Source organism: Aulonocara sp. 'chitande type north' Nkhata Bay, linkage group LG23 (assembly GCF_057382095.1).
Source record: "Aulonocara sp. 'chitande type north' Nkhata Bay isolate Kocher_YH1m ecotype deep benthic linkage group LG23, A_spYH_male_GT1.1, whole genome shotgun sequence".
NCBI lineage: Eukaryota > Metazoa > Chordata > Actinopteri > Cichliformes > Cichlidae > Aulonocara > Aulonocara sp. 'chitande type north' Nkhata Bay.
Window position 1 is genome coordinate 14,493,128 of NC_141365.1, and position 25,718 is coordinate 14,518,845.

The following is a 25,718-nucleotide window of genomic DNA, read 5'->3' on the forward strand; positions in this document are numbered from 1 at the left end:
ATGTGTGCTTCAAAATGATATTCAGGTAGTTTGTATGACCCCCACGTGCTTGCATACGTGCTCCTAAACTTTACTTAGTTTTTATGAGGCAACGAGTTTGCATAACTTTAAGTTCTGGGAACTAGTGAAGCTACTGCGTAAGTTCAATAAGGGAAAATCTGTAATCACTCATCTGCTTTTCTGTTTACATGTCTCCTGCTTTCCCACGCTCTCGATACTCTGACTAAAAGGTATTCCTTTAATTTTTTTAACAGTGTATAAACGTATTTTATTCACATAAGAGATAAGAACCTTTTTTATAAAAGGAAAGTAATATTCAGAGCTCAGCTTTTTCAGTTTAGCGTAGCCTCTCACTGAGGGTTTGAATCTATGTGTTGTGGGACAGTATTATCGCCTCTTTCATAAAGGATGCTCCAGTGTCTGCTAAAGCAGGAAATAAAGAAGGCTGTAAATCGTCTTTCCTGCATATCTTGAGAGTTCAAACATCTCTGATTATGGCTACTTCTGGGTCGCTGAACTGTCCAAAACAAAACTCACTATTTGACCACACCCATCATTTCCTGGTTATGGGACCTGCCACTGCGGTTAAAGTACTTCTCCATACTGCATACTCCTCAGCTTTTGCATAATACAACAGTTTCTTTAGACGGAGAGAGTTCATTCAAATCCAAACATAGTTTCAAAGAGAGAGACAGAAATCATGAGGGGCCATAACAAGAAGTTTCCTGCACACATGCGACCTGTTTGAAAGTAGGTCTGGTTGGGTATTTTAAAGCAGTTCTTCTGATTTAGCTTAAAGACATAAAGTCCCAAAACTTTAAAGCTTCAGCATTAAGATTTTGATTTTTGGAAGAGCAGAAATAAACATGTCTACAGCAAACACATTTCCCCCATTATAACTAACCCATATCCATACTGGAGTTAGGGGTGTGGTCACCTTGATTGACAGGTATACTGGTGCCTCATCTCCACTGCTTTGACTCATTGAAGAGGACCTCTACCTCTTTTTTTAAATGTAGTTATCTGAGTAATAATACGGCTTTGCTGTGTGCCATCGGCTAACACTCATCTAAAGAGCTCCAGTTTTGGTGATTGAAATGAAGTATAACCTGGAAACGCACTGGTGTCTATGAGGTGCTTTGTGTGCTCACAGTGACTCCCAGTGTTCATGCGGGTTACTGCGGCCATGATGTACAGTCCTAGAAAAGACCCTGGTGCAAAGAAAGACACAAGCATGGAACGATCTGCTGTTTTAAGTGTCCTTGACGGCATGTTTATTTGGAGTGTAATCGCTCAGAGCTCATTTTAGCACAGATGTAATTTGAAATGTAGCTTGAAGGCTGATGAATGTAAGAATGTAATTCTGTTACGTCTCTCCTGCCGAGCTAATATTGGCTGTATTCTGACCTCCACTTTTAGGAGATGAAGGCCTCTTGCTGTGCAGTGTGACACAGGGGATTGATAGGCACACAAACCAAATGTCACACAAAGAAAACTGTATATCAGGTTTGAACACTGACAGAATAACAAACATCTCCTCTGCACCATGAGAGCAATGCACATGGATTAGATAATGCATAATTTACAAGGCGGTTTTGACTGTACCTGCTCTGCGTGTCAGCTTTGATTTATGGTGGCTGAATATGATTTAGAGGTTATGAACGAGATGGCAGTGTGTGCTGGCCCACATCAGCTCTGAGAGTATTCAGACTCGTGCTATATATTCTGTTCCGTCTCTTCAGTCGAGCAAAATCATTCCCATGATTATACTCGAGTGAGGGATTTTCAACATAGAATTTCTAAAAACACCGGTTTTCTTTAGAAAGCATAAATTATTTCTTTTTGTGCACCATAACAGAATTATTTCTCCTCCAAAAACTACCCAAAAAGCAAACCACTGCCATGTAATTATATTATTTAACTTTTTAATGCTCAAAGCTTTCAAAATCAAATAAAAACTTACTCACAGTATAAAAACTTCAGCGAGGTTTTGTGAGTCACACAGTAAAGAACAAGCCTGTCAGAGGTGGGAAAAGAAAAGATTTCAAAGACTGAAAAGAAACCAATGAAAGATGTGTCTGAAGAATCAACAGCCAGGTCACTAACAAGTGATTTAGCCAAGTCTGGAATTGAAGTCTCAAAGAAGACAATCACAAGGAATGGACTGCAAGGTTGCAGACCAAAAAAACCTACAGAATAGACACCTTAAAGTCAGCCCAATGTATGCTGAGGACAAGCTGGAGAAAAGATTATACATACTGGAAGCACACTAATGCATGATCTTCATGTTAAATAATTTAAATAAGTATTGTTGCTGAGTTGAGTGTAAATCAACAGATCTTCGTGCTGTAATATTTTGGGCAACTGGACACAACATGGCCAGGCTCTAAACAATCCTGCTATACTATATATTGTTATATCAAGTGTTCTCTATGTAGAGTTCTTCTGGTACATAATGAAGAAAGTCAAGTCAAGTCAAGTTGGCTTTATTGTCACTTCAACCATATACAGTTTAACAGTACACAGTGAGGCGAAACAACGTTCCTCCAGGAACCAAGGTGCTACATGCAACATAAATTTACAACATAAATTAACAGAAAACACTAAACTAGCTAACTAAGAGGCCTAGTTAGCTGGCTAGCAGAGACAAGACAGACTGACCTAACATAAATTACAACATAAATTAACAAAAAAAAAAAAAAAAAACTAACTATCTAACTATCTAAGGAAGACTTTTTTTTTTGTTATCAGACAGCAGACAACAAAGTGCACGTGCAAATGTGCAAACAAGAGCAGCAGCAAAGTGACAGAATGATAGAAAAACACAACGTAACATAATAATAAGGTTTTGTGATGATGAGTTGAGGTAGTGGAGGAACAGTAAACATTCCTTAGTGTAGCAGCAAAAATTAGGAAGGCACAGTTCCCAAACCAGACAGTGATGCAGCCGCTCAGGATGCTCTCGATAGTTCCTCTATAGAAGGTGGTCAGGATCGGTGGTGGAAGCCGGGCCTTTCTCAGTCTTCTCAGAAAGAAGAGACGCTGTTGGGCTTTCTTGTGCAGGGAGCTGGTGTTGAGGGACCAGCCGAGGTCCTTCTCCAGGTGGACGCCCAGGAATTTGGTGCTGTCGACGATCTCCACAGAGGAGCCGTTGATGCTCAGCGGTGAGTGGTCGCCTCGTGTCCTCCTAAAGTCAACAACCATCTCTTTTGTCTTGTCAACATTCAGAGACAGGTTGTTGTCTTTACACCAGTCCGTTAGTCTCTGCACTTCCTCCCTGTACGCCGACTCGTCGTTCTTGCTAATGAGACCCACCACGGTCGTGTCATCAGCGAAATTAATGATGTGATTTGAACTGTGTGTTGCTACACAGTCATGAGTCAGCAGTGTGAACAGCAGAGGACTGAGCACACAGCCTTGTGGGGCCCCAGTGCTCAATGTGGTGGTGCTGGAGGTGCAGTTCCCGATCCGTACTGACTGAGGCCTTCCGGTCAGAAAGTCCAGGATCCAGTTGCAGAGGGAGGTGTTCAGGCCCAACAGGCTCAGCTTTCCGATCAGTTGTTGGGGGATGATTGTGTTGAATGCTGAGCTGAAATCTATGTACAGCATTCGGATGTGTGAGTCCTTCTTGTCCAAGTGTGTCAGGGCAAGATGGAGTGCAGTGGAGATGGCGTCGTCCGTTGAGCGGTTATGGCGGTATGCAAATTGCAGTGGGTCCAGTGAGGGGGGCAGCAGGGTCTTGATGTGTCTCATGACGAGCCGCTCGAAGCACTTCGTGATGGTGGGTGTAAGTGCAACAGGACGGTAGTCGTTGAGACAGGACACAGAAGACTTCTTGGGCACGGGGACGATGGTGGTGGCCTTGAAGCACGTGGGAACGACGGCACTGCTCAGAGAGATGTTGAAGATGTCGGTGAGAACATCTGCCAGCTGATCAGCACATTCTCTGAGCACTCTGCCTGGGATGTTGTCTGGTCCAGCAGTTTTACGTGGGTTGACTCTGCGTAGAGTTTTCCTCACCTCAGCTGTAGTGAGACACAGGACCTTGCACAGAAAGGCGAAATATCATCATATTAAGCAGCCTTAAGTAAATATCATGGAAACTGTAGTTAATCACCAATTTTAACTGTCATATTTGAATTCAACCCATTCAAATCCATGAGAAATGTCATATTTTACCTCACAAGCAGACAACTTCTGATTATTTACCAGAACTTTCTGACTAAAGTGACCCATTGTGGAGGACCAGTCCACACCTAATTTTCCTTTTTTTTCCCCAGTAAATTTTAAATCTTGACATCTTTTCCTATATATGGTGATCTTCCTTGAATGTTCTTCATCAAACAGACACTGATATCAGATACGTGAATGTTAAGGAAGAAGAAAAAGAAGGGGAGAGAACATTGTATTATTATTATTATTAGTAGTAGTAGTAGTAGTGGTAATATCATCATTATTATTAAAAGTAGTAGTAGTATCATCACTATTATATTATTATTATTATTATTATTATTATTGTGTTTTTATGATTATCCTTAATGACTGAGGAATATTCTTTACATATTAAATTATTGAATTAGTGAATCTTTTACCCACAGGAAACTTGTTTCTGCTGTTTTCACTCTGCTTGCTGATCCTGGATGATGTGGCTGTAGCTGCAGCCAGTTAAATTAAAGAGTTTAGCAGCACGGTGAACAGTAGGGGGCAGCATTGCGCCTGCGCTGTGTGGAGGAAACCAGGCGGAGAAGAAGAGCGTATATGGCGCCGTTGTTTACAGGCTGTTAGAGGAAATAAATTCGCTGTGACTCAACAAACTAAAATCATTTGGAGCTCTGCGTGTTGTCAGCTTCTATCGGCCTTATTAACAAGCATTAATATCCCTGTAAAGTGTATTATTTTGTGACGTGGGTGTGACCGCGGTCCGAGTGACTGAAGAGATTTTTTTTTGCACTGTCACTGACAGACAGGACTTCAAATCACAGGTCGGTGCTGAGACAGGACACGACACGACACTCGATTCACCGCTCACTGCACGTTTTTTACTCTGAAACGAAGCGATTTAGAGTCTGTTAAACTGAAACGCTGACAGCTGTTTGAAAGCAGAGTCACAGACTAATTACCAGTAACGCTGATAATTTAGAAAATATTATTTATATTTTTATGTTGTGCAATGTTATTTATATATTTATAAGTTGTATACTTCCTGTCATACAGCAACCAAAACATTAGACATTACAGAGCTTAAATATATTAAATTAATTGAGTAAAATAGACAAGTTTATAAGTAGATCAATAGTGTATGTATGTATATATATTTAGATATAGATATATTTAGATATAGATGTATGTATGTATATACGTGTGTGTATGTGTATGTATGTATATGTGTATATACACACATATATGTATATATGTGTGTATATGAAGGTGAATGAAAAAGCTGCAGGAAGAAGAAATTTCATCAACCAGCCACTTGTACAAAAAAATAGTTTCTGTTATATTTGAATGTTTTTAGTTCAAGGCACCTTGTCCTTGATGGACAGGCTGACAGATGATACAAGCAGGCATCTCTGTGGACTGTGATGTTTGCAGATGACATTGTGATCCATGGTAAGCGTAGGGAGCAGGTGGAGGTATGCTCACGAGAGAAGAGGGAAAAAAGCCAGCTGAAATAAGAATATGTATGTGAATGAGAGGGAGACAGGTGGAAAGGAGTAGAGATTTAGAAGGTAGATGAGTTTTAATAACTGGGGTCAACCACCCAAGGTTTCAGAGGTGATTTGTGGCAAAAGAATAGAAGCAGAAGTGAAAAAGAAGGTTTAGTGACACCTGCTGTCGTGTATAGCTGTGGTGACTTTTTAAAGGTCCAACCGAAGGAAGAAGAAGAAGAGTATACATTATATTTATATTCATATACAAAGGAAAGAATCTTATACTCTTAGAAGTATGGTCATGTGAAAAAGAAAGTTTTCACGGGGCTCTGTTGGCCTGTTTCCATATGAATTAAGAGGAGCAGTAGAAGCCAAGAGTTGCTAATCAAATGCACTGATTAATTGATGATCAGTAAACGTGAGCACCATGTTTGGCAGTTTGCTGCTCTGACGCATTTAGGCGTGTGTTAACACAATGCCACAATTTTCCCAGCGAGTTCATACCATGGTCAGATCATGCCATGCTCAGAAAAACTGCAAAACTCTGACATCGAGTGGTGAGATTTTACACACTGCACCTTTAATATAGAATAATAGAATAGAATACTTTCAAAATCATTTACATCACCAGGGTTGCAGCTGTAAGACTGAACATTGATGGCTGGGCTAAATGGATGGGCGCTAATGATAATGATGATGATGATGAAGCCTTTATTTGAGCTTGATAAACCTGCTAACTTGTGCATTATCAATTGCCTTAGATCTGTAGATCTTGCCTTAGATTGTGGTGCTTCAAAAGAGAAAAACTTTATTTATATAAAAGATTTTATTCCAGCTAGAAACACAACAGTGGAGTAGAGTAGAGGCTCCAGCACATTATATTGATAATGACAAATTAAAACAAATAAAACCATGAGTTAAAACCATAAAAGGAGCAGAAATAATAATAAATAACTATGGTATTTATTTATTTTTTGTTGTTGCTTTAAGTTGTTAAGACTTTAAGCTTTTATTTAAAGGCTTTTACCTGCAAATAAGATCTTACAGTGCTTTTAAACTCTACTTTCAGAGCATTGTTCACCGGGCCTGCAGAGGGGAATCTGAATCCAGCCGAATGTAAGACCGACTATAATCTGGACCTCAGCTGGCACAAGCTAAGCTAATATGATTCATTAGACTGATGTTTTTGGTCACAGTTGCACTCCCTCTTTACTGTTCATAGATGATAATATTTTAGCCTCTCACAGCAAGAACATGTATAAATTGACTGTTAAATACATAAACTGGATCTAAAAGATGAACATGGTTTGCAGATCTGAAAAGTATAAACAACACTTAGTGCCTTAAACCTGACATCTTTTTAATGTCTAGTAGGAGGCAGTGACTTCTATGAGAAAATGAGCTCACTGCTCACTGAACCGAGCTCAGTAAACACTTTCCTGAAAAGTTTTTGGGTTCAGTCACTAGTTTAAGTCATCTTGAATAAAACATGATGCTCTTTTTCTAAATTATTGTCCCATTAGATTGAAAAAGCAGAGCAAAGCAGGGTATGATTTACTATGCCATGGATAAGTCATTTGCCTGTGAGCCACCAGTGTCCCTCATTTTTAGATCCATCATGTGGAAGGCACTCAGCCTATGGCTTCGCAACAGGATGTGTGACCCCATGTTGTCTGTGTCCATCTTTTATATACAGCTTGTGGTTAATATAGTTTGTACAGGAAAAAAAGTTAATTTTTATTTTTCTAACCCTAGAAAGTGATGATAATATCAATTACTTTTCAAAGTCTTCTCCAGTAAATGAGATAGGAATTGATCAGAAAACGAATCTGTTCTCATTTCTGTTCCTCGACATCACAGACATAAAAGTGCTGCAGTTTATTCAGACTATGAAAGAGCAAATCATACTGATGCTTCAGAGCAATCAGTCTAAACAATAAGAAACAGAGCTAAAATGAGTTTTCTGCTCTGAATACTTGACGTGGTTATCTCCTGTACTTTATGAACTCTCAAAAGTGTTGGAAAAAAATCACTAATACCTGCCAAAGTTTCACCCACTCCTATTTACTTGAAGGGCCTGTAACTCAGTTTATACAGAACCAAAGTTCATTGTTTGTGTTTTAGTTGTTGTTGTTTTTTAACCCTAGAAGGTTTTGTTACCATCAGTCTGACTTCTGTCTGAATGTCCTACGCAGGAACAGAGCGACTGCAAAGCTTCTAATTGAGCGCTACTTTCGGCAGTTAACTGAAGGCTGTGGAAATGGCAACTGCACGAATGAGTTTTGCGCATCATGTTGTGATTTTCAACCTTTGGATAACAATTCAGCAGCTGCCAAAGCGCTCGAGCTGTTTAAGATTAATGCCAAACTCTGTGATTATCACCCCTCCATCACGGCCAGTGCTGACGGAAGAACTCAGGAGGGCAGTGAGATGAGCGATAAAGACCCTGGTTTCACCAAGGAGGACTTCTCAGGTACTGTATGGCTAGCTCTGGACTCTTGCAGATGCTAACTTTGAACCAGTCCCTAAATTAGTTTGTTCTGTTGCAGAGGTTCATCACCTCACAGAGAACACAGTCTGTACGATCTTGGGTTTCTGTGAAGAAGAAGGGGATTATTCTGCTCTCGTCCGAGTCATCGGCAGGGTCTTCTCCAATGCAGAAGCCCTGATGAAGAGTTTCAGGAAAGATGAATCCAATTCTACCGACAACCTTGAGTCTTGTAAACCGGCAGATATGAAGAAAGATGAGAAACAGAGTGAGAGAAGCTCAGAGAAGACAGGTGCTTCTTCTGCAGCCTCTTTGCCAGGTGAGGCTTTGAATGAAGTGTTTGATGCCTGTGAGGTTACAGTGGACATTGGCGCTGTGAGGAGAGTCTACGACAGACTTCTGTCTATCGACCAGCTGCAGGTGGCCCTGGTGAATGCTCTCATTTACCTCACTCCAAATGTTGAACTTGACCTGGAATATCTTGACGTATACGAAACAAACCCAGATTACCTGAACATCTTCATTATCGTCATGGAGAATAGTAACCTTCACAGCCCAGAGTACCTCGAAGTGGCGTTACCACAGTTCTGCAAAGCAATGAGCAAACTTCCAGTGACCGCGCTTGCCAGGCTGACGAAGCTCTGGTCAAAGTACGATCTCCCGCACATCCGCCGTATGATGGAGACCTTCCAGCAGCTCATTACGTTTACAGTTGTTAGCAACGAATACGACGGCGAAAATCTGGTAAACGACGACGAGACTGTGGTGGCTGCGACGCAGTGTTTACAGGTCGTCTTCTTTGCAAGCATTCTGAGAGGTGACGTGGACGTAGAGCACAACGAGGAGGACGAGGAAGACTCTGACTCAGACGAGCTGACGCTGCACGAGCTGCTTGGCGAGGAAAGGCTCTATAAGAAAGGCCCCCGCATAAATCCCCTGGAGAAAGAACTGGGCGTCCGACCGATGGACAGCATAAAGCCTCTCATCCCCTTCGAGGATTTTATTAACGAATCGCTTAACGATGTCATCGAGATGGACAAGGACTTCACTTTCTTCAAGGTCAATGCAGAAACAAAGTTTTCTTTCCAGACTTGCCCTTTCATCCTCAGTGTCATCACCAAGAACCAAGGGCTGTACTACGACAACAGGATCCGAATGTACAGCGAGCGACGCCTCACGGCTCTTTTCAGCATGGTCCAGGGGCAGCAGCCCAACCCCTACCTCAAGCTCAAAGTGCGCAGAGACCACATCATCGACGACGCTCTCGTCAGAGTGAGTTGCGCTGCCTTAGGGTAATTGGAGGATGTCGAAATCAGTGTTGTTCAGTTTGAAAAGTGAAACCTCCTCTGTGTTGCAGCTGGAGATGATCTCCATGGAGAACCCGTCCGACTTGAAGAAACAGCTCTATGTTGAGTTTGAGGGTGAGCAAGGTGTAGATGAGGGAGGCGTTTCAAAGGAGTTCTTTCAGTTGGTTCTTGAAGAAATCTTCAATCCTGACATAGGTGAGAATTTTAAGCCCAAGTGGACTGTGGACATTATGTAAATGTTGTTTTGTATCCGAACAAAAGAACACATTTATTTGACAGGCGAACAGGGGGATTGAGATGAGTGTCATGTTTTATTAATTATGCAGCAAGCTGAAGTCAGGATACGATCATCTTAGCATGAGAACTAGAAACTTAATAAAATAATGCCGTGCAGTTCAAAAGTCTTGAATCCAAGGAGCTAGATCGTTTAAAGTGGTCTTTAAAGAGCAACACTTCTCCGGGCTTTCTAAAGATCTTTCAAAGGTTTCTTTGGACATCTCCAGTCTAATCCCTGTACAACTTTCAGAGGATTTTTCTTCAAGCCCAGGCACAGTAACCCCACCCACCTGCTGTTCAGACCTTCAGTTTACAAGGGGCAGCCAATCAAAAGAAAACTGACCTATAAAACATTTAAGTATTTAAGATTAATAAGGATTACTCTGAACTGTCATTTACGCAGAGCTGCTTCATGCATTTAATTTTTCCATGTCCATTTTCCTGTGTGCCTGATGTTCCGAACAGGAATGTTCACCTACGAGAACGACACCAAACTTTTCTGGTTTAATTCATCTTCTCTGGAGACTGAAGCGCAGTACACTCTTATTGGAATCGTCCTCGGTCTCGCGATTTACAACAACTGCATCCTGGACGTCCACTTTCCAATGGTTGTCTACAGGAAGCTCATGGGAAAGAAAGGGACCTACTTGGACCTGTCAGACTCACATCCAGTATAGTAACTTCCTCTAAAGCTCATTCACAGTGAATCACTACAATTCACAGTAGTTTTAAAATGTTATACATCCCTGTAATCAAATCAGTGGCACCTGTGCAAAGAAAGTCTTGTCTTTTTTTTGTGCTCCAGGTTCTCTATCAAAGTCTGAAGGGAGTACTTGAATATATGGGAAATGTGGAAGAAGACATGATGATGACCTTCCAGATATCACACACTGACCTCTTTGGAAACCCAGTAATACACGACTTAAAGGAGCAAGGAGACCAGATTCCCGTTACTAAGGAGAACCGACAGGTGAGGTGTGAGCTGGACCGTGTTACAGCTACAGCTCCTTAATTCACCTTATATGTCCTTTTTTGGTTTACTAATAAATCCCCATGCTACTGTGTTGTTTGGTCTGTGATTTTAGTCTGTTGTTAGGGGGTTGCTAGTCAACGTGGTGGGGATGTCCTCTATCATGAATAATGAGAGAGTTTTGTGTATATAATTATGATTTCATTGGTGTATTATTGGCCACGGATGAGTCATTTGGTCCATTGGTAGGTGATTGCTAGGCAATATGATGACATCATAATATACGATAGTCATAATATATGGCCTAAGATGTATCTGTGTCCCAAATATGGGTGTTAAACTCTGGATCGTGTAGGAGAACTTTTAGTGCAAACAAATAGATTTTGTGTTTTGAGTGGTATACCGTAATCCACTGGATTAAAAATATATGACTTCTGAGTTCATTTAAAATGGAAAATATTGCACCTTACACCCCAAAAAGTTATGAACGTCTGTGTCGAACTTTTCACTACCGCTTGGCGAGTAGGTGAATTTTCAGACAAACCAGTATTTTATGGACAAACCTGCCAGCGATCAAAGCAATCACAAGGATTTCAGCAACTCCAGTAACCACTTGCCAGCCAGTCAAGGAATACACACTTTTCCCTGGTGACCAGGGTTAGCAGGAGGTCAGTGACCAGCCTCACAGCCATTGTGCATTGCTTCATTAGATATTCTATTAACATTTATGTAATAAGTAAAGTTATTATAGAAGAAAATCAGCTGATTCTGAGTAGGGCTGTTCGATATAACGATATATATCAGACGACGATATAAAAACATTGTTTCATTTTACGCTATCGTTTGTTTCGTGGTGTCGCAAAATAAACCGTTTACGGCAATATTTTTTGTAGTGGCTATATTAATTTTTTAAAGTTCTCTCTTTCTCTTATATTTTATATAACCACACTACAGACGGACAAGCGCCTGTTTTTATGCGTTGTGGTTAGCAACAAGACGGTAACAGCATCGCGTGTCCGCTTGTTTATGTTCCACATAAACCTTTCACAATAAAGCTCAAGATCCTGTTCAGACTTTTCAAAAAAACTGAATCACGTGAAAGAGCAGATTGTTTACGGATGAGAAGTAAAAAAGAGCCGTCAGGTGCTAAAAAATAAACCTTAGACTCAAACGTTAGAACAGGCTTTTCCCCGCAGCACGCCGTGTAATAAATACTCACAAAGAAAACGGCGGCCTTTACAACTTATGTCTAAAAATGTATAGTTTCATACATCGGTTAAAACACTCGACTCCAGCTACATGACGCGCAGCTGGAAACACTTCCCTCAAGTCGAGCTGCCCGAGATTCACAGAATTTACAGAAAATGTTACATTTTTGTGATTTATATCGTTATCGGACGATAGAATTCTTATATCGGGATATGAGATTTTGGTCATATCGCACAGCCCTAATTCTGAGGCAGTCAGAGGGGAGGCACTGGTTTATTATCTTGTTCTGATTTTTGGTCTCTTCTTTTAATTTATCTCCGGTTCCTTTAAAACCATGCATCATTTTTATTTAAGCTTACCTAAAAATTAGACATTTCTGTGGCTATATAATATGTTAAGATGGAAGTCTGATTCTAGACCAAATGTGTCGCTACACAAATAAGGAAGCCCTAACTGACACTTCTGCTGTTCCTCTTTTGACTGAAATGTATATTTCACAAGTACAGAAACAGGAACACACGATGAAGACGAAGTAGTATGTTATGCAATACGGCCGGCATTCTTTGACAGAGCAATCTGTAGAGTCTGCTCTCTAAAAATACAGATTATAAAAAGTTAATGATGAAAAACTGCTTCAGATATATTTAACTTCCTTCCTTTTTTAGGAGTTTGTGGATCTGTATGCTGATTACATCCTGAACAAGAGTGTGGAGAGACAATTCAAAGCCTTCAAAAAAGGCTTCCTAATGGTCACAAATGAGTCCCCGCTGAAATATTTGTTTAGACCAGAAGAAGTAGAGCTGCTTATCTGTGGAAGCAGGGTGAGAGAGCGCATCCCCATTTATATTTTTTATATCTTAATTGTGTTCGGTGCTGCATTGATGACAGTCTCCGATCATTACACAGAAACTGGACTTTGAAGCGCTCGAAAAGACGACGGAATATGACGGCGGCTACAGCAAAGACAGTCAGGTTATCAAGTGAGTCTGATAAAGTCTAAACATGTTTGGAAGTACTTGAACTTTATGCACATTTTCTCATCAGTTTAATGTTTTTATTCAATTATCCACGTGCAGAGATTTCTGGGAAGTCGTCCACTCATTTGGGGAAGACCAAAAAAAATTATTTCTTCAGTTCACGACGGGCTCAGACAGGGCGCCTGTTGGCGGGCTCGGCAAATTAAAAATGATCATTGCGAAGAACGGCTCTGACACAGACAGGTGCTGCTCTGGCCAGATTTAAGAAACGCTCAGCATATCTTAAAAAAACGATCCGTAACTCAAAGCTCTCTGTGGATGCTGATTTCAGATTTCCCCACTTCTGCCATTTTTCTTGCAGGCTACCAACCTCCCACACCTGCTTTAATGCACTGCTGCTCCCTGAGTACTCCTCCAAGGAAAAGCTGAGAGAGAGACTTCTCAAGGCCATCACTTATGCCAAAGGGTTTGGGATGCTGTGACGAAGCCGCAAAGTTATCAGAGCCAAAAAAGGGAGTATTAAGAAAGTGGATAGGGAAATGCAGTGGAGAAAAATACTGTAATAACCCTGTGCCTAACCAAACTACTGCAGTCCACTGCTGGCCTTTCACACTTCATATGCATTAGATTTCCCAACAGACTGTATTTAAAAGATGGACGCCATTTCCTGGTGAAGTGAAGCTCAAGTGCCTTAAACTTGCATTCTTTCTGATGACCAGCAGGGGGAGACTCCACTGGTGGAATGAGATGTCATTATCTCAAAAGGTGGAACAATGGAAAAATATATGTAAAAAGTTCACAGATCAGTGCAGAGAAAGAAAATATAACCGAAACGCAGCGAATATGAAATAAGTAAAAAGTCAATTGTTGTAATTAAGAGCTAAATATAATTTAATAAGGCTAAATGAAATACAATGTAAGCTTTTTTTTATCAAGTGTGATGAAAAGAACAAGCACAACAGCTGTCAGAGGTCGTCAGTGTAGTGAACAAGGAATAGGGTGGCTGAACGTCCACAGGAAACATCTGTAAACCTCCCGTCACCGGTGACGTCTGTGCACGCGATGAGTTAACGGTCTGAGTCAGTATTTTCAAGTAACCCCTGTTAAAGCTAAGAAGGAGGCTGTGCGTTACTGTGACTGACGAGATATTGGCCTCCGAGGCCTCCCATTTTCCTGTTTCCCATCCTTTGCACAACCTTTACTATGAATAATTATAAATTCGGTACACATCATTTCAACACTTCAGCCAGAGTAATATAGTGCGTGCACAGCTGTGCTCATCTGTCATTGTTGCTTGAGCTCTTTTTACTCCAAAGAAAACAGGGCTCCCTCACCAGTTTAAGAGTTTAAACCAGTGCTCCTTAAAACCTAAAAAATATAAATCTGTACAAATCAGTACTAGAACATCTTTAGACATAAAACTAGCTAGCTAACTAAAGAAAGAAACTGGATTTTGAAACCTAAATGTCAGGAGATGTAACAGTTATGGTGTGACACTCAGTTTGAGGCTTCACAGCGGGAGCTCATGAACCAGTCGATGTCATTAGCGTGGTTCAGCATTACTACCAATTTGTATTTTTAATGGATTTTTATTTGTATTTCACTTTGATGTTTTGTTTTTTAATCAGTGTGGTTTCCAGACTGGGTTTGCTCGTCTCAGTTTAGTTTTTATTGCATGTTTTTAGTTTCATTTTTTATCCGTTTTAGTCTGTAGGACTGTTTTTCGGGTGCAGATTTAAGAAGTTCACATTAGGCATTAAAACACATGGACGTCCCAGCCTCACCAAGCACATGCAGCAGTATCTCCTCACGCTCCTCAAGACTAAAAATAAAAAAGGTTTTATTTTATTTTTGTTTTTTTTAAGAACAAAATATTGTATTTTTTAAATTCTAGTTTCAATGTTTACCACAGTAACTGAAATGTTTTTGTCACACCTACTTTTACTTTAGTTTAGCTGCGGTTGTGTCCATCTTTTACTTACAGTCTGTAGATTTCCCAGAGTTGAAAGGCGCTTAAATATTTACATTTTTTCACGCGTGTTTCGTTTCTGAGCCAACATCAAACTGTATTGTGAAAGTGCACTTACACAGAGCACATTCAGGATATTTTTTGCATTTAGTTTGACTTGTTTTGTGTGTTTTCTGCAGTTGTCGTAATGTAGCAGCATTCGGTGCACACACTCTGGGCATAACGGTGCTCTTTGGGTATGATTGTCATTTACTATATGCTGAACTGAAGCCTTTTTTAATTCCTGCTATTGAAGTCAAAACAACCTCATAGAGAAGCTTATATTTAAACATTTTCTTTACCCAGAAATAAAAAAAAAAAAGTTATATCCAGATGTGATTATATCTGGTTACGATCTAACAGTTTTGTGTTGTGACCTGACAGTTTGGTTTCAGAGTATGCTTCCTGACTGGTGGGTTCAGACTTTCACTTCCTCTTTCTTTTGGTTTGTTTGCTAATCTTACTGATTGCACAGTCATGAGGTGCCAAATGTGCAAGGCCTACACAAGAAAAAGAGTCACACCATGTTTTATTTTGCCAAATGTCTCAGGTAAAAACACAGAACGTGCAGATAACGTGAAACTCTTTTGTAAAGCTTCTGTTATGCAAATTAAATAAAGGTGAATTAAAAAACAACAACATTAACACTCACTGGAAGACTTTAAGCTGAAACTCTGTTTTTCAAATAAATACCTGATCATGACTGCGGCTTGTCTCACAGTCACAGATTCATTTCTTTGTTCTTACTTTTGGAAAATTTGGTTTCAAACCTCTCTAGAGGTCGCCACAGCATATCACCTCTCCTTTCAATAACTGCCATCAGATTTTAGCAGCTCGACAACACGCAGCAGAATAAGTTAGCACATAGCTGATGAACACAACGGGGTACTCGCTTAAAGAGGAGCTGGTTTTCCTTCATTGCTGATGAAGCTAAAATCAGACTTTTCACAAAACATGGTGATAATGGTTCAGTCGAGAGTGATGCAAGATCACATGTATGTGTATCTATGAGAAATAGAAGAACTGAGCAGTTAAATAAGAGATGATGTGTCATCACTTGACCTTTGAGTTGCTTTTCTGCTGCACTTGAGTAGTCAAAGTAGATGTAAGACTTTTAAAGGGCAATTCAGCTCTGAGGGGAAACGTTAAACAAATATTCTTTGTCAAACTTCTCTTTTTTTCATGTTTCTGTAAAGAGTGATCAAAATTTCAGAGATTTTATTGGCAACCACATTCATGGAAAGATTCATAACTCATGCAGTTCTCTATGACATGCTGGTTATCAGCTTCTGCATCCATCATCCACCCACTTTTTAAGGGTTGATCAGCGATGAAGCTGATCTTTGAGAATATTTTTAGTGTGGTCCATCCAGGAAAGGATCATTATCAGCCATGATTTGGAAGCAGATATTCAGGATGTCTTATAGAACTGAGGAAATTACGGAGATCAAGGCTGATTTATTTCCAACTTAAACTTGAAACTTGTGAAATGCTTGTTTCTTCATTATGTCATAGAAACATGGTAAAAAAGAAAGTTTCCAAAACACAAAATTTGTGCTACTGACAAAACTTTAGAACAGGAAAAGCATGACATTTATGTGCCTTTAATCACATAGCTTGGCTGAAAAAAAACAAACAAAAAACTGTGAGTTCCCCGTGTTCATTCACCCACAACATGACAATGTACCAGTATAAAGTGAATGTTATATGAACACTTTAATGTTTATTCACATATTAGATTTACAGCCAATAGCCGACAGTAACTTATCAACAGCACTGACATTTCACTTTGTACATTTTTAAGCAGTGTAAAATGGATGTGTCAGCTGCATTTTTACTTCACAAATAGATCAATATGGAAGAAAAAGATTTTCTGTGACAAAAATGGTTCTACTATTATGAAAATCCTTTTTTTTCCCAACACGCTTAGTAGTTTTATATATGAAAAATAAGAAATTGGCTGTCAGTCGTAGCATACACACAGAAATATACATTTGCTGTACACAGTTTGACACATTATACTGATAATAAACATGCTGTATAAATGGATATGAATGTGGGCCTTTAAAAAGTGACACTCCCTCGTGTGCTGTAAAGTTCTCGAGTGTCTCTTGCGTTACTGGACCTTTTTGTCTTTGTCGGCCACCACCTCAGACAGATCCTCTGGTTTTATGGATTTCACTTTGTCCTCCATCGCTGACACTCTTTGCTTCATTCTTGTCGAGTTGAACGTGAACTCCGCCATCAGCTGGGCGAACTTGGTCTGCATGGTGTCCAGATTGCTCTGCAGTTTAACAATCTTCTCCTCTATGTCCTTGGGGTCGGCGCCGGCATTGGCGACCGCCTCGTCGATCAGGTTGTCCTTCATCAGGATGGCTTTCCCCTTCTCTTCTAGAGCCTTCTTGGCATCTGGATACTCGGTGAGGGCTTCCATCAAGTCGTCCTTAGAAAGGGCAAAGAGGTCAGAGTAACCCACACTTCTGATGTTGGCCGTTCTTCTGTTGCCCGCTTTACTGCCCTTGATACCCAAGATGCTGATTTCACCAAAGTACGCGCCATCGCTCAGCACTACAAACTGAGTCACTCCATCGTCAGCCACCACCGCTAGCTTCCCTTCCTTGATGATGTACATCTCCCTGCCAATATCCCCTTTCTTACAGATGTAATCTCCAGGGCTAAACACTTGTGGCTGCAGCTTGAGCACCAGTTCAATCAACAAACCGGCTTCGCAGTCCTGAAAAATCCGCACTTTCTTCAGCGTATCCAAATGGACATTGATGGCAATCTCAGCCTGTAGCTTGTCCGGGAGAGTTTTTAAAACTTCCTTTTCATCGCAGGTTTTCTTCTCAGTCCACAGGTAGTCAAACCACTTGATGACCCTGGCCTCCAGGTCTTTGGTGACCTTTCGAAACTGCATGTACTGCTTTATGGAGTCAATCTTCGCCTGGAACTCAGCGCGAGAGGCGTTCATGTTGGAGATCATAGCGCCAACGTTACCGACAATACTGGCAAAAATCAGCACACCAGTGAGGAAGTCGGCAATAACAAAGAGGTATTCAACATCCCTGACAGGTGCGGGGGTCTCTCCAATAGTGGTGAGGGTCAGCGTGGACCAGTATAGGGAGTAGATGTACTTTCTTGCCAAGCGGCCATGCTCTGGGTGGCTGATATTGGGGTAAACCCAAGTGTCCGACCCAAATCCGATGGTTTTTGAAATGGCAAAGTATAAACAAGCGTTCCAATGGATGATAGTAAGAATGTAAAGCACAAGATTGCTGATACGTAACATGTTTGGAAAGCTGGTTCTGGTTTCAGTCCTCTCGAAAAACTCAAAAAGCCTTGGCAGTTTGCAAAGGCGGTTTAATCTGAATTCCGGGTTGTGGATTCCATATTTCAGAAACAGCAGATCAGTGGGTATCATTGCAATCATGTCGTATTTGAATTGAGAAGTTGTTCTGTATTTATCTCTCAGTTTTTTGGAATCTTTTACCAGCAGGCCTTGTTCCAGGTAACCTGAGGGACAAACACCAAATTAGAAGCCAGATCTTGTGCTACAGTACAGCCTAATTGGTGTACAAAAACATCCTTTCTGTAAATGCCGTCAGGAATCTGACCTGTTCTTGCTCTGACAAATGTGTCTGCGTAGTAGATGAGGTCTGTGGTGTAGTCCAGGATTAGCCATAAATGTATATACGACTCCTGGAGTTCATTAAAGCAGGCCCTAAAATACAAGGAGAACAAATAAATCAATGCTCCTTTAAGTGAATAATTATTAATATGTGAAGGATGCCTACCTCGTTATGACCATCATTAGGTTATAAAACACGGGGCCTGCAATGACGGAGAGCCACCTGTAGTACTGATCTGTAGCGGGATCCATAATCCAGATTTCTTTCCTGAAACCAGCAAAGCATCAGAAGGTGTTTAATGTTGCACAGAGATGAAAAGTGACAGATGTGGTTTCTGTAGTTAAATTTACCAGCTGCCGCAGACTCTGAATTTGACGGGTACTTACGGTGGCTCTTCTTTCTTTTTAGCATCTTTCTTCTCGTCTTTTTTCTCATCCTTCTTCTCGTCTTTTTTCTCATCCTTCTTCTCGTCTTTTTTCTCATCTTTCTTTTCCTCTTCCTTCTTGTCCCCATCCTTCTTCTCTTCATCTTTTTTCTCCTCCTTTTTCTCATCTTTTTTAATCTCCTCTTTTTTGTCCTCTTTTTTGCTACGGATTACAAGTTTAGTGTTTTTATAGTGGTGAAAAAGGACGGAGGTGGTCTATGAAGGACTGCTAGAAGACTAGAAAGCTACCTTGAAAGGAGTCTACAGCGACAATTCATTTGGATTCATGGTGCAGGTCATACGTTTGTCCAGCAGATGGCATCATACTACAGGTAGTCCCTGTTATTTTAAGCACACTTTATGACCTTACAGTTCCTTATGTGAACTTCCCCAAAGTTGGATCAAAATAATCCACATCATGACTTCCAACAAAACCCCTGAGGTGGGTAAAGGGGTGGGAGGCACAGCATAGAGAAGCGGAGGATGTGAAGACATGGTTCAAGGAGTTTGGTGCTAACATAGCTATGCTACGTGCCATTGTAGCTACAACAAATATCGATAATGTCCACTTCTAAAGGAAACTCTTTTCTATTTTCTGACACACACTTACTCGTCTGTGTTGTTGCAGTTATTCATGTTGTAAGTAGCCAGCGGCCACTTACTGGCAAGGCTTTTGGAAAGAAAGACAATTTTTTTTCTTTTTACTTTCTTTTTGCACGAGGCTTCTCATTCATCATATAAATGTGATATTTTTATGGCAAAACCCCTCTTTTCTTTTAGGTTACACACATTCCTATTGGTTGGGAGGGTGTTCAAAAAAATTGTTTATGATCTATCTTCACCCTGATCTTTGAATGGGGTAAAAGGGAATGGGGAGCTAGCTTTTGGCTATTAGCTTCCCCACTGTTAGCTGTGACATTAACTTTCTTGTTTAAGATATTAAAGCATTGTTTTAACCGTTCATAAAAAAAATAAAAGCTAAATTATACTGTAAATAATTTGAAATGAGATGCGTGCTTGGGCTCAGGAACACATCTTTCAATAAACAAATTGCTGTCTTTTCTATAAAGAAAAAAGAACATCCATTTAGAAACTCTGGCCTTCTTTGGGCCTATAAAACTGTTCAGTGATCTAATCAATACAAATTTTAAATTCTTTTTTGGACGTTCCAAGACCACGGGCTCAACCTCGACAGGTATCGGGTCGAGCAACATGCTTTCAGTTTTCAGGTAAAGTTGTGCACATTTCCACAGGAATCTTGAACCACAATGTGGACGTTATTACAGCAACATGGCTCTCCAAGCAAAGAGTCTGTGTGCTAAACGACTAAACATTAGCCACAATATGAAACTTTTTTGGAAACAGGGCCCTGAGTAAAGTGTCCTGTTTGTCCAGTTTTGTGTTAAATCATTCAAACATTAGAAACCATAACTGCTATGACTCGACAAAACTCTTAAACTGACCACAGCAGCTCTCACCACACCACGCTTACTTTCTCTTACGGACTGCGTCGTGATGCCCCGCAGACTGAGCACTGCTGTGTAGACTGGACGTGTCTTTGAGCTCTGGGCCTCTGAAGCGGTCGAGGAACGAGTCGTGTCTCTCTTGTTCAGGCTTCACTCTGTGAGACGCCCAATTCCGTAGCATGAAGAAGAAGTAAGACAGTCTAGAGAGTCAGCGGGAGGTAAAAACAGCACAAAGTGACACCAGTCTAGGCTAGAAACCATCAACAGTCATGTCAAAGGTAAATACCCACAGTGGAAGAAACATTCAGATCCTTTACTTGGAGGCTATCCGTAAAATAAAGCATCTACCATTAGACACTTGGTTTGTCTGTCAGTGGTTCTCACTCATCCAGGCCATGGTTGTCTAAAGTGCTTGAGTAAAAGGCAGCCAGAGTTCTTTTTAGTTCCTGAAGACCTTTCATCCTCTCCAGGACTCAAAACTGACTGGGAGTCCTGGGTATTTAACCTCCTGCTGGGTCTTCACCTTAGAGGGGAAGCCAACACATCAGACATGTCACAGAGAAGACAGCTGGCTTGAGAGAGGAGTAAAGGAGGCCACCTACATCCAACTGCCATAGCTGGCCAGAGGTGGTGGTCTATAACACCAACTATCAGCTACTTCAAACTTAGTCCTGAGGTCCCCTTCCAGGTGATCAAACCACCATTCACACCTTCACCTGTGCGACTCTAACAACTCACATGATGGTAGAGTGGAGCAACGTCTGAAGAAACCCCTCAGACTGAGAGGTGAATTGGAAAGAACTCGGTTTCCTTCGCCTCAAGCACTTCAGACTTTTCAAACTGTGGTTCATGCTCTTTCAGTGTCAGATGATGAATTTCAGTAATTAAGTGAACTTTTATGTTTAGTTTCATTTAGTTTTCAAATCTAAGTTTGGTCTTGTCATATTTCTTTTGGATGAAAATGTTTAGTTTTCATATGTTTCAGTGCCAGTTTTGTTTTCAATTATTCTAATATAATCTCGTCAGTAAATATAACTTATTGTACAAACCAAAATCAGCTGTTTCTGAGGAGCATCATTTGAGAAGTCTTTCTTGGAATAACCCTTTACAGTAGTGTCTTTAACTTGGTGAAGTCATTATATCCAAAATATATCAACTTTGCATTAACATTAAATTTTTATTTATTTTTTTAGTTATTTATGTTTTTTAATTTCTGGCTAATTTCAAAGTCATAACTCAGGAACAGAAGAGAAAATGTTGACATTTGGTCAAATACCGAATTGGAGACGGCAATAATTGGTGCCCAAACATGAAGCTATTCATTTGTGTGGGCAGATGTGCCTATAAACGAAAAGCCAGACTGGCTGGTGCATGTGTATGTTTGAGGCAGTACTTCTAACTTATCACCACCTGATAACCATTGGTTTGCTCATCAGCAGCATATTGCATTTCAGAATAGCTTAGGAGAAACTTCAGAATCGTTTCTTTCCACCTTTGGTAAATACCGGCTAATTTAAGCACTGCAGCTGGCATTTACCTGGCCATTGCCCCGGCACCTGTAAATGAGTCTCTGTGGGACTCTGAGCGCAGTGCTCTGTCACAGTTGTCCCCACAAAGAGAGTGAACTCTGGAAGACAGCAGGAGGGGAATGATTATATTGACAAGACCTCATAAAACAAGTCAAGATGTCTCATTTCAGTCAGTTAAGGATCCAAAAGTCTCCCAAAAATCATCAGCAAAGCTAACATCAGACCTGCTCTCCCCATTTTCAATAACACCGAGCTCATCGTCATTGGCGGACAGCCGCCTTCTCGCTGAAAAGGAGTTTTCACTGCAGACTTTCGCCATCTTCTCCTGCCTGGCTCTGCGGGCCTGGACACTGGGACACAGAAGAATCAGTGAAATGTGATGGGGTCATACGGGCCTGAAATCAAAGATCAGCAAAACAGTGACTCGTGTGTTAATGTGTTTACCGAACGCCACTCTTCACTGTCTGTCTGAGAGTGGCACCTAAAAATACATCCCGATAATGACCTTAAACACTAAACAGGATCAGTGCGTGCTCTCTGTGAACCATCAGCTTGCTTTTAAAATAACTAAGCTATGGCTTACAGGGACGCTGCAAATGTTCTTTGGTGTGCAGCACGTTAAAGATTTGAACAAGAAGTAGACTACAACTGCAGGAGTGTGTAGAAGCTCTCCAGGATGTTTTGGAATGAATTAGAGAAAAAAAACTCTTATTTTTATGTTTTTATGACCTCTTTAAAAAGTTATAACCAAAAACAAAAAGAGGGTAACAGGTGTGAGATTAAATCCTTTTTTGGTTTAAATTACTTTGTTGTTATGTATGTTTCTCTGTGTTTATTTTTATTTTTTAGTGGTGATGATGGTCAATACTGACTCACTGATCTCTGGGGAACAGCAATGTTTGTAACACGTGCACTCATGTAGATTAGTGCTAATACCAGGGGGTTAAGCAGTCCCCACTTAAATTAAATGACACTGACATTCACCAAGAAGCCGAGAGCTCCAAGGGTGACGAAAGGTAAAAGCGGCAGGCCGTCTGTGAGTGTGAGTTACATCATATTCTGACACTGTGGTGAACACTGAGGGTCAGAAATCACGTAATGTGTTTTAGGGGATGAGTTTTAATCTGCATTGTCTTGCTTCCATGGTTTCTACTGGGAGTCACCACACAGAGAAGTTTTATATATCAGGAAATTAAATATAAATTAACTAATAAAAATACACCAAATGAAAATAAACTAAACAAAAATAGAAACATAAAAAATACACAGAAATACAAATGCTTGCAAAGTTCTGGAAGGCTATAAAGGATATAAACATCACTTATAGCTTGAAACTTCCACACTAAAATCCACACTAACCTGCCTGTACCCTCATAAATGTACACAGTCTGACCGAGGTGAAGGAACTCATTGAAATCATACAACGCATACTGATGGGTTGATTTTTTTATCCCTGCAAAATGGATTGCTCTGCAAGGGTCAAAACAATCTCACGTGTTTGTTTTCATTAAAATATCCCATTCCTTAAGATGCACATGTCTTTATCTTTTACCAAAACCTTTATTAGAACCAAACATAAACCTTTGAAGTTGATTATTTGAGGGTTACAAGTTACACACAAGACAAGATTTAACGGACAAATTCACTTTGAACTCACTATATCTATTATAACGCCCTGAAATGCTATGCACAATTGAAATATTTAATGCATTTTTGAAATATATAAACTGGATCTAAAGGTCAAATTATTGGAGATAGAAGAAGGAAAAAGTCACCTGTCTGACGCCTTTTCACGCAGATTTTTGCGAGGCAGCAATTCTCATACGATTCCTCCGATATAATCACATCTTCCCACACAGAAAGAAGATTTCTTTCTTTCTTCTTTTAATCCACAGAAATATTTCCAAACGCTCTGACCCGTGAAAAAGTCGCTAAAAATACCGATACCGGCCGTCCATAATTGACCCCTGAGGTTCTGCTGTCCGAAGTCGGCGCACACTGAGCGGGCAGGTCTGAGATGAGAGGAGAGGGGAGGAGTCCCGTGCATCCTCCAGCTGCCATCACTGCTCACGGCAAACACAGTGCTCATGGGCCAGGCAGTGCTCGTAAAAATAGCTGCCAACGTTTTATTGTTTCTATTAAAAGCTTGCTGCAAAATCGTCAGAATTAAAAGTTCGAATTCACAGTAGAAAATTCTCTGTTACTGGTGTGACATATATGTCATCAGTGCTGCTGAAGTTTTGCCTTTGCAGTTTACTGAGCTCAAACATATGGCAAAGGGCCGCACAAACTGATGAACAAATGATCATGATGGTCATGATAAGAAAAAAACAAAACACTGACAGACTGAAACTGGGAGGTCTCCTGCTTTAAAGTCGCTTTTGTTTTTAGCCCATCCACACAGACCTCCTCCTTATGGCATTTTTGTGCTTCACAAATTCCATCACGTTACTTTTGCGATAAAACAGGAATCATTGTATGTGGAGGCATGCATCTCAGGGGAAAAAGCTTATTTCTGTTTTGTAACTTCTCCGTCATTGTAAGAGTCGGAAAGTAAGGTTATTTGCATTCAGTATCACATTTCAAATTTCAAAGAACGAACATGGCGAAGGTGAAAACATTCAGATCGAACCTTGGTAAACTTCACTCATCAATAGGTGACATCACAGTAGCTACAATTATCTTTTAAACTATTTGTGGTATACATGCAACCAGTGGTGTGAACCACAGACAAAAATGTGCTCAGGTAGCATACAGGTAGATGTTATTGGCGATGGGCTTCATGTGATGACTCCATGGTGACATCACAGGGTCCTAGGGGAAGGAAGAAGTTTAAAGTAATATCAGTGAAGCAATTGCTGAGGGAGGAGGTGCTACTGAAGGTTTAGCCAAATATTACAGCTGTGAATGCCTACAGAAAAACAGAAGTGGTCCAAGGTCAGAGCCTTGAGGTATCCCCAATGAGAGGAGCAGATATGACTTTCATATGTATACAGAAATGAACAGGGAGTCTGTCACCTGATGAACAATAATGTGGGTGAACAAAGAGAGAGGCATCATTATGCTCACTCTGCCACATAGCCCCGCCTCCACTCATACATCACCTGCACACATAAGGTTAAAAGAAAAATCCCTTGGCAATATATGGAGCTTCAGTTCTAATCCCAGATTAGACTTGAGCACCTATTTCAGCTAAGCTAATGCTCCCTTGGGGCAGGGGAACATTTTATCTTCTATGGGAATAATTTAGAGATAAAAATGTAATATTACTTTTTTTTAAAAACTGACATATGTTTGTGTATTTTAACCAACACGTGACATATGCATATGTGACATATGCAGCGAAATTGTATTTCAGCTGAGAGAACTATCGGTGTATTGTGTGCTATTTGTGTCTCATCAAAAGCATTTGTGAACTGCCAACACATTTTCAGCCTCTAAAATTATTATTTTTAAATTATAATTCATGTTATTATAATTATTTTTAAAGTCATCACATTTAGCTTGATTGAACTTGAGATCTTTTAGATTTTAAAGCTGTTTTATTTTTAACTGTTAGTTAACTTAAATATAATTTAACTGTTAAATAATATTTTCATTTGGACAGCAGAGATGAAAAACTTGTGGATTTTGCTGTGTTTCGTCTGCCAGAAGAAACACAGGGATTTAGCTATGTAATAGACTTTGGGATTGTCCTTAGAGTGGCTTTAGGGCAATCCAGATACACAGAACAGGTGATTATGGTGTACAAAGAGGGGTTGGCCAAGTGGGATCATTACTTTCA

At 40.4% G+C, this 25,718-nt stretch overlaps 2 protein-coding genes across 5 annotated transcripts; one reads left to right on the plus strand and one right to left on the minus strand.

Annotated features, from left to right (window-relative positions):
• Positions 1-4,736: 4,736 nt before the first annotated feature.
• Positions 4,737-15,613, plus strand: ube3a (ubiquitin protein ligase E3A). 2 transcript variants are annotated; one of them, XM_086282065.1, is made up of 11 exons: positions 4,737-4,982; positions 6,721-6,767; positions 7,847-8,124; positions 8,201-9,411; positions 9,497-9,641; positions 10,188-10,393; positions 10,528-10,692; positions 12,567-12,722; positions 12,808-12,881; positions 12,978-13,121; positions 13,240-15,613. In XM_086282065.1, coding segments are annotated over exons 2-11 (2,502 nt in total). In that variant the 5' UTR covers positions 4,737-4,982; positions 6,721-6,765; the 3' UTR covers positions 13,361-15,613. The 2 variants fall into 2 exon arrangements, with proteins under 2 accessions (XP_086138191.1, XP_086138192.1); XM_086282066.1 differs by lacking the exons at positions 12,808-12,881; positions 12,978-13,121; positions 13,240-15,613 and having other exon boundaries at positions 11,219-12,647.
• A 79-nt stretch (positions 15,614-15,692) lies between these two features.
• Positions 15,693-23,994, minus strand: cnga3a (cyclic nucleotide gated channel subunit alpha 3a). 3 transcript variants are annotated; one of them, XM_086282069.1, is made up of 9 exons: positions 23,710-23,994; positions 22,159-22,284; positions 21,943-22,032; positions 20,432-20,560; positions 19,550-19,609; positions 18,902-19,102; positions 18,681-18,782; positions 18,501-18,607; positions 15,693-18,399 (listed from the first exon to the last, which is right to left on the minus strand). In XM_086282069.1, exons 2-9 carry the CDS (start codon positions 22,251-22,253, stop codon positions 17,003-17,005), a joined length of 2,181 nt encoding a protein of 726 aa, XP_086138195.1. In that variant the 5' UTR covers positions 22,254-22,284; positions 23,710-23,994; the 3' UTR covers positions 15,693-17,002. The 3 variants fall into 3 exon arrangements, with proteins under 3 accessions (XP_086138195.1, XP_086138193.1, XP_086138194.1); XM_086282067.1 differs by having other exon boundaries at positions 20,432-20,605; XM_086282068.1 differs by having other exon boundaries at positions 20,432-20,605; positions 22,159-22,329.
• Between the last annotated feature and the right edge of the window lie 1,724 nt (positions 23,995-25,718).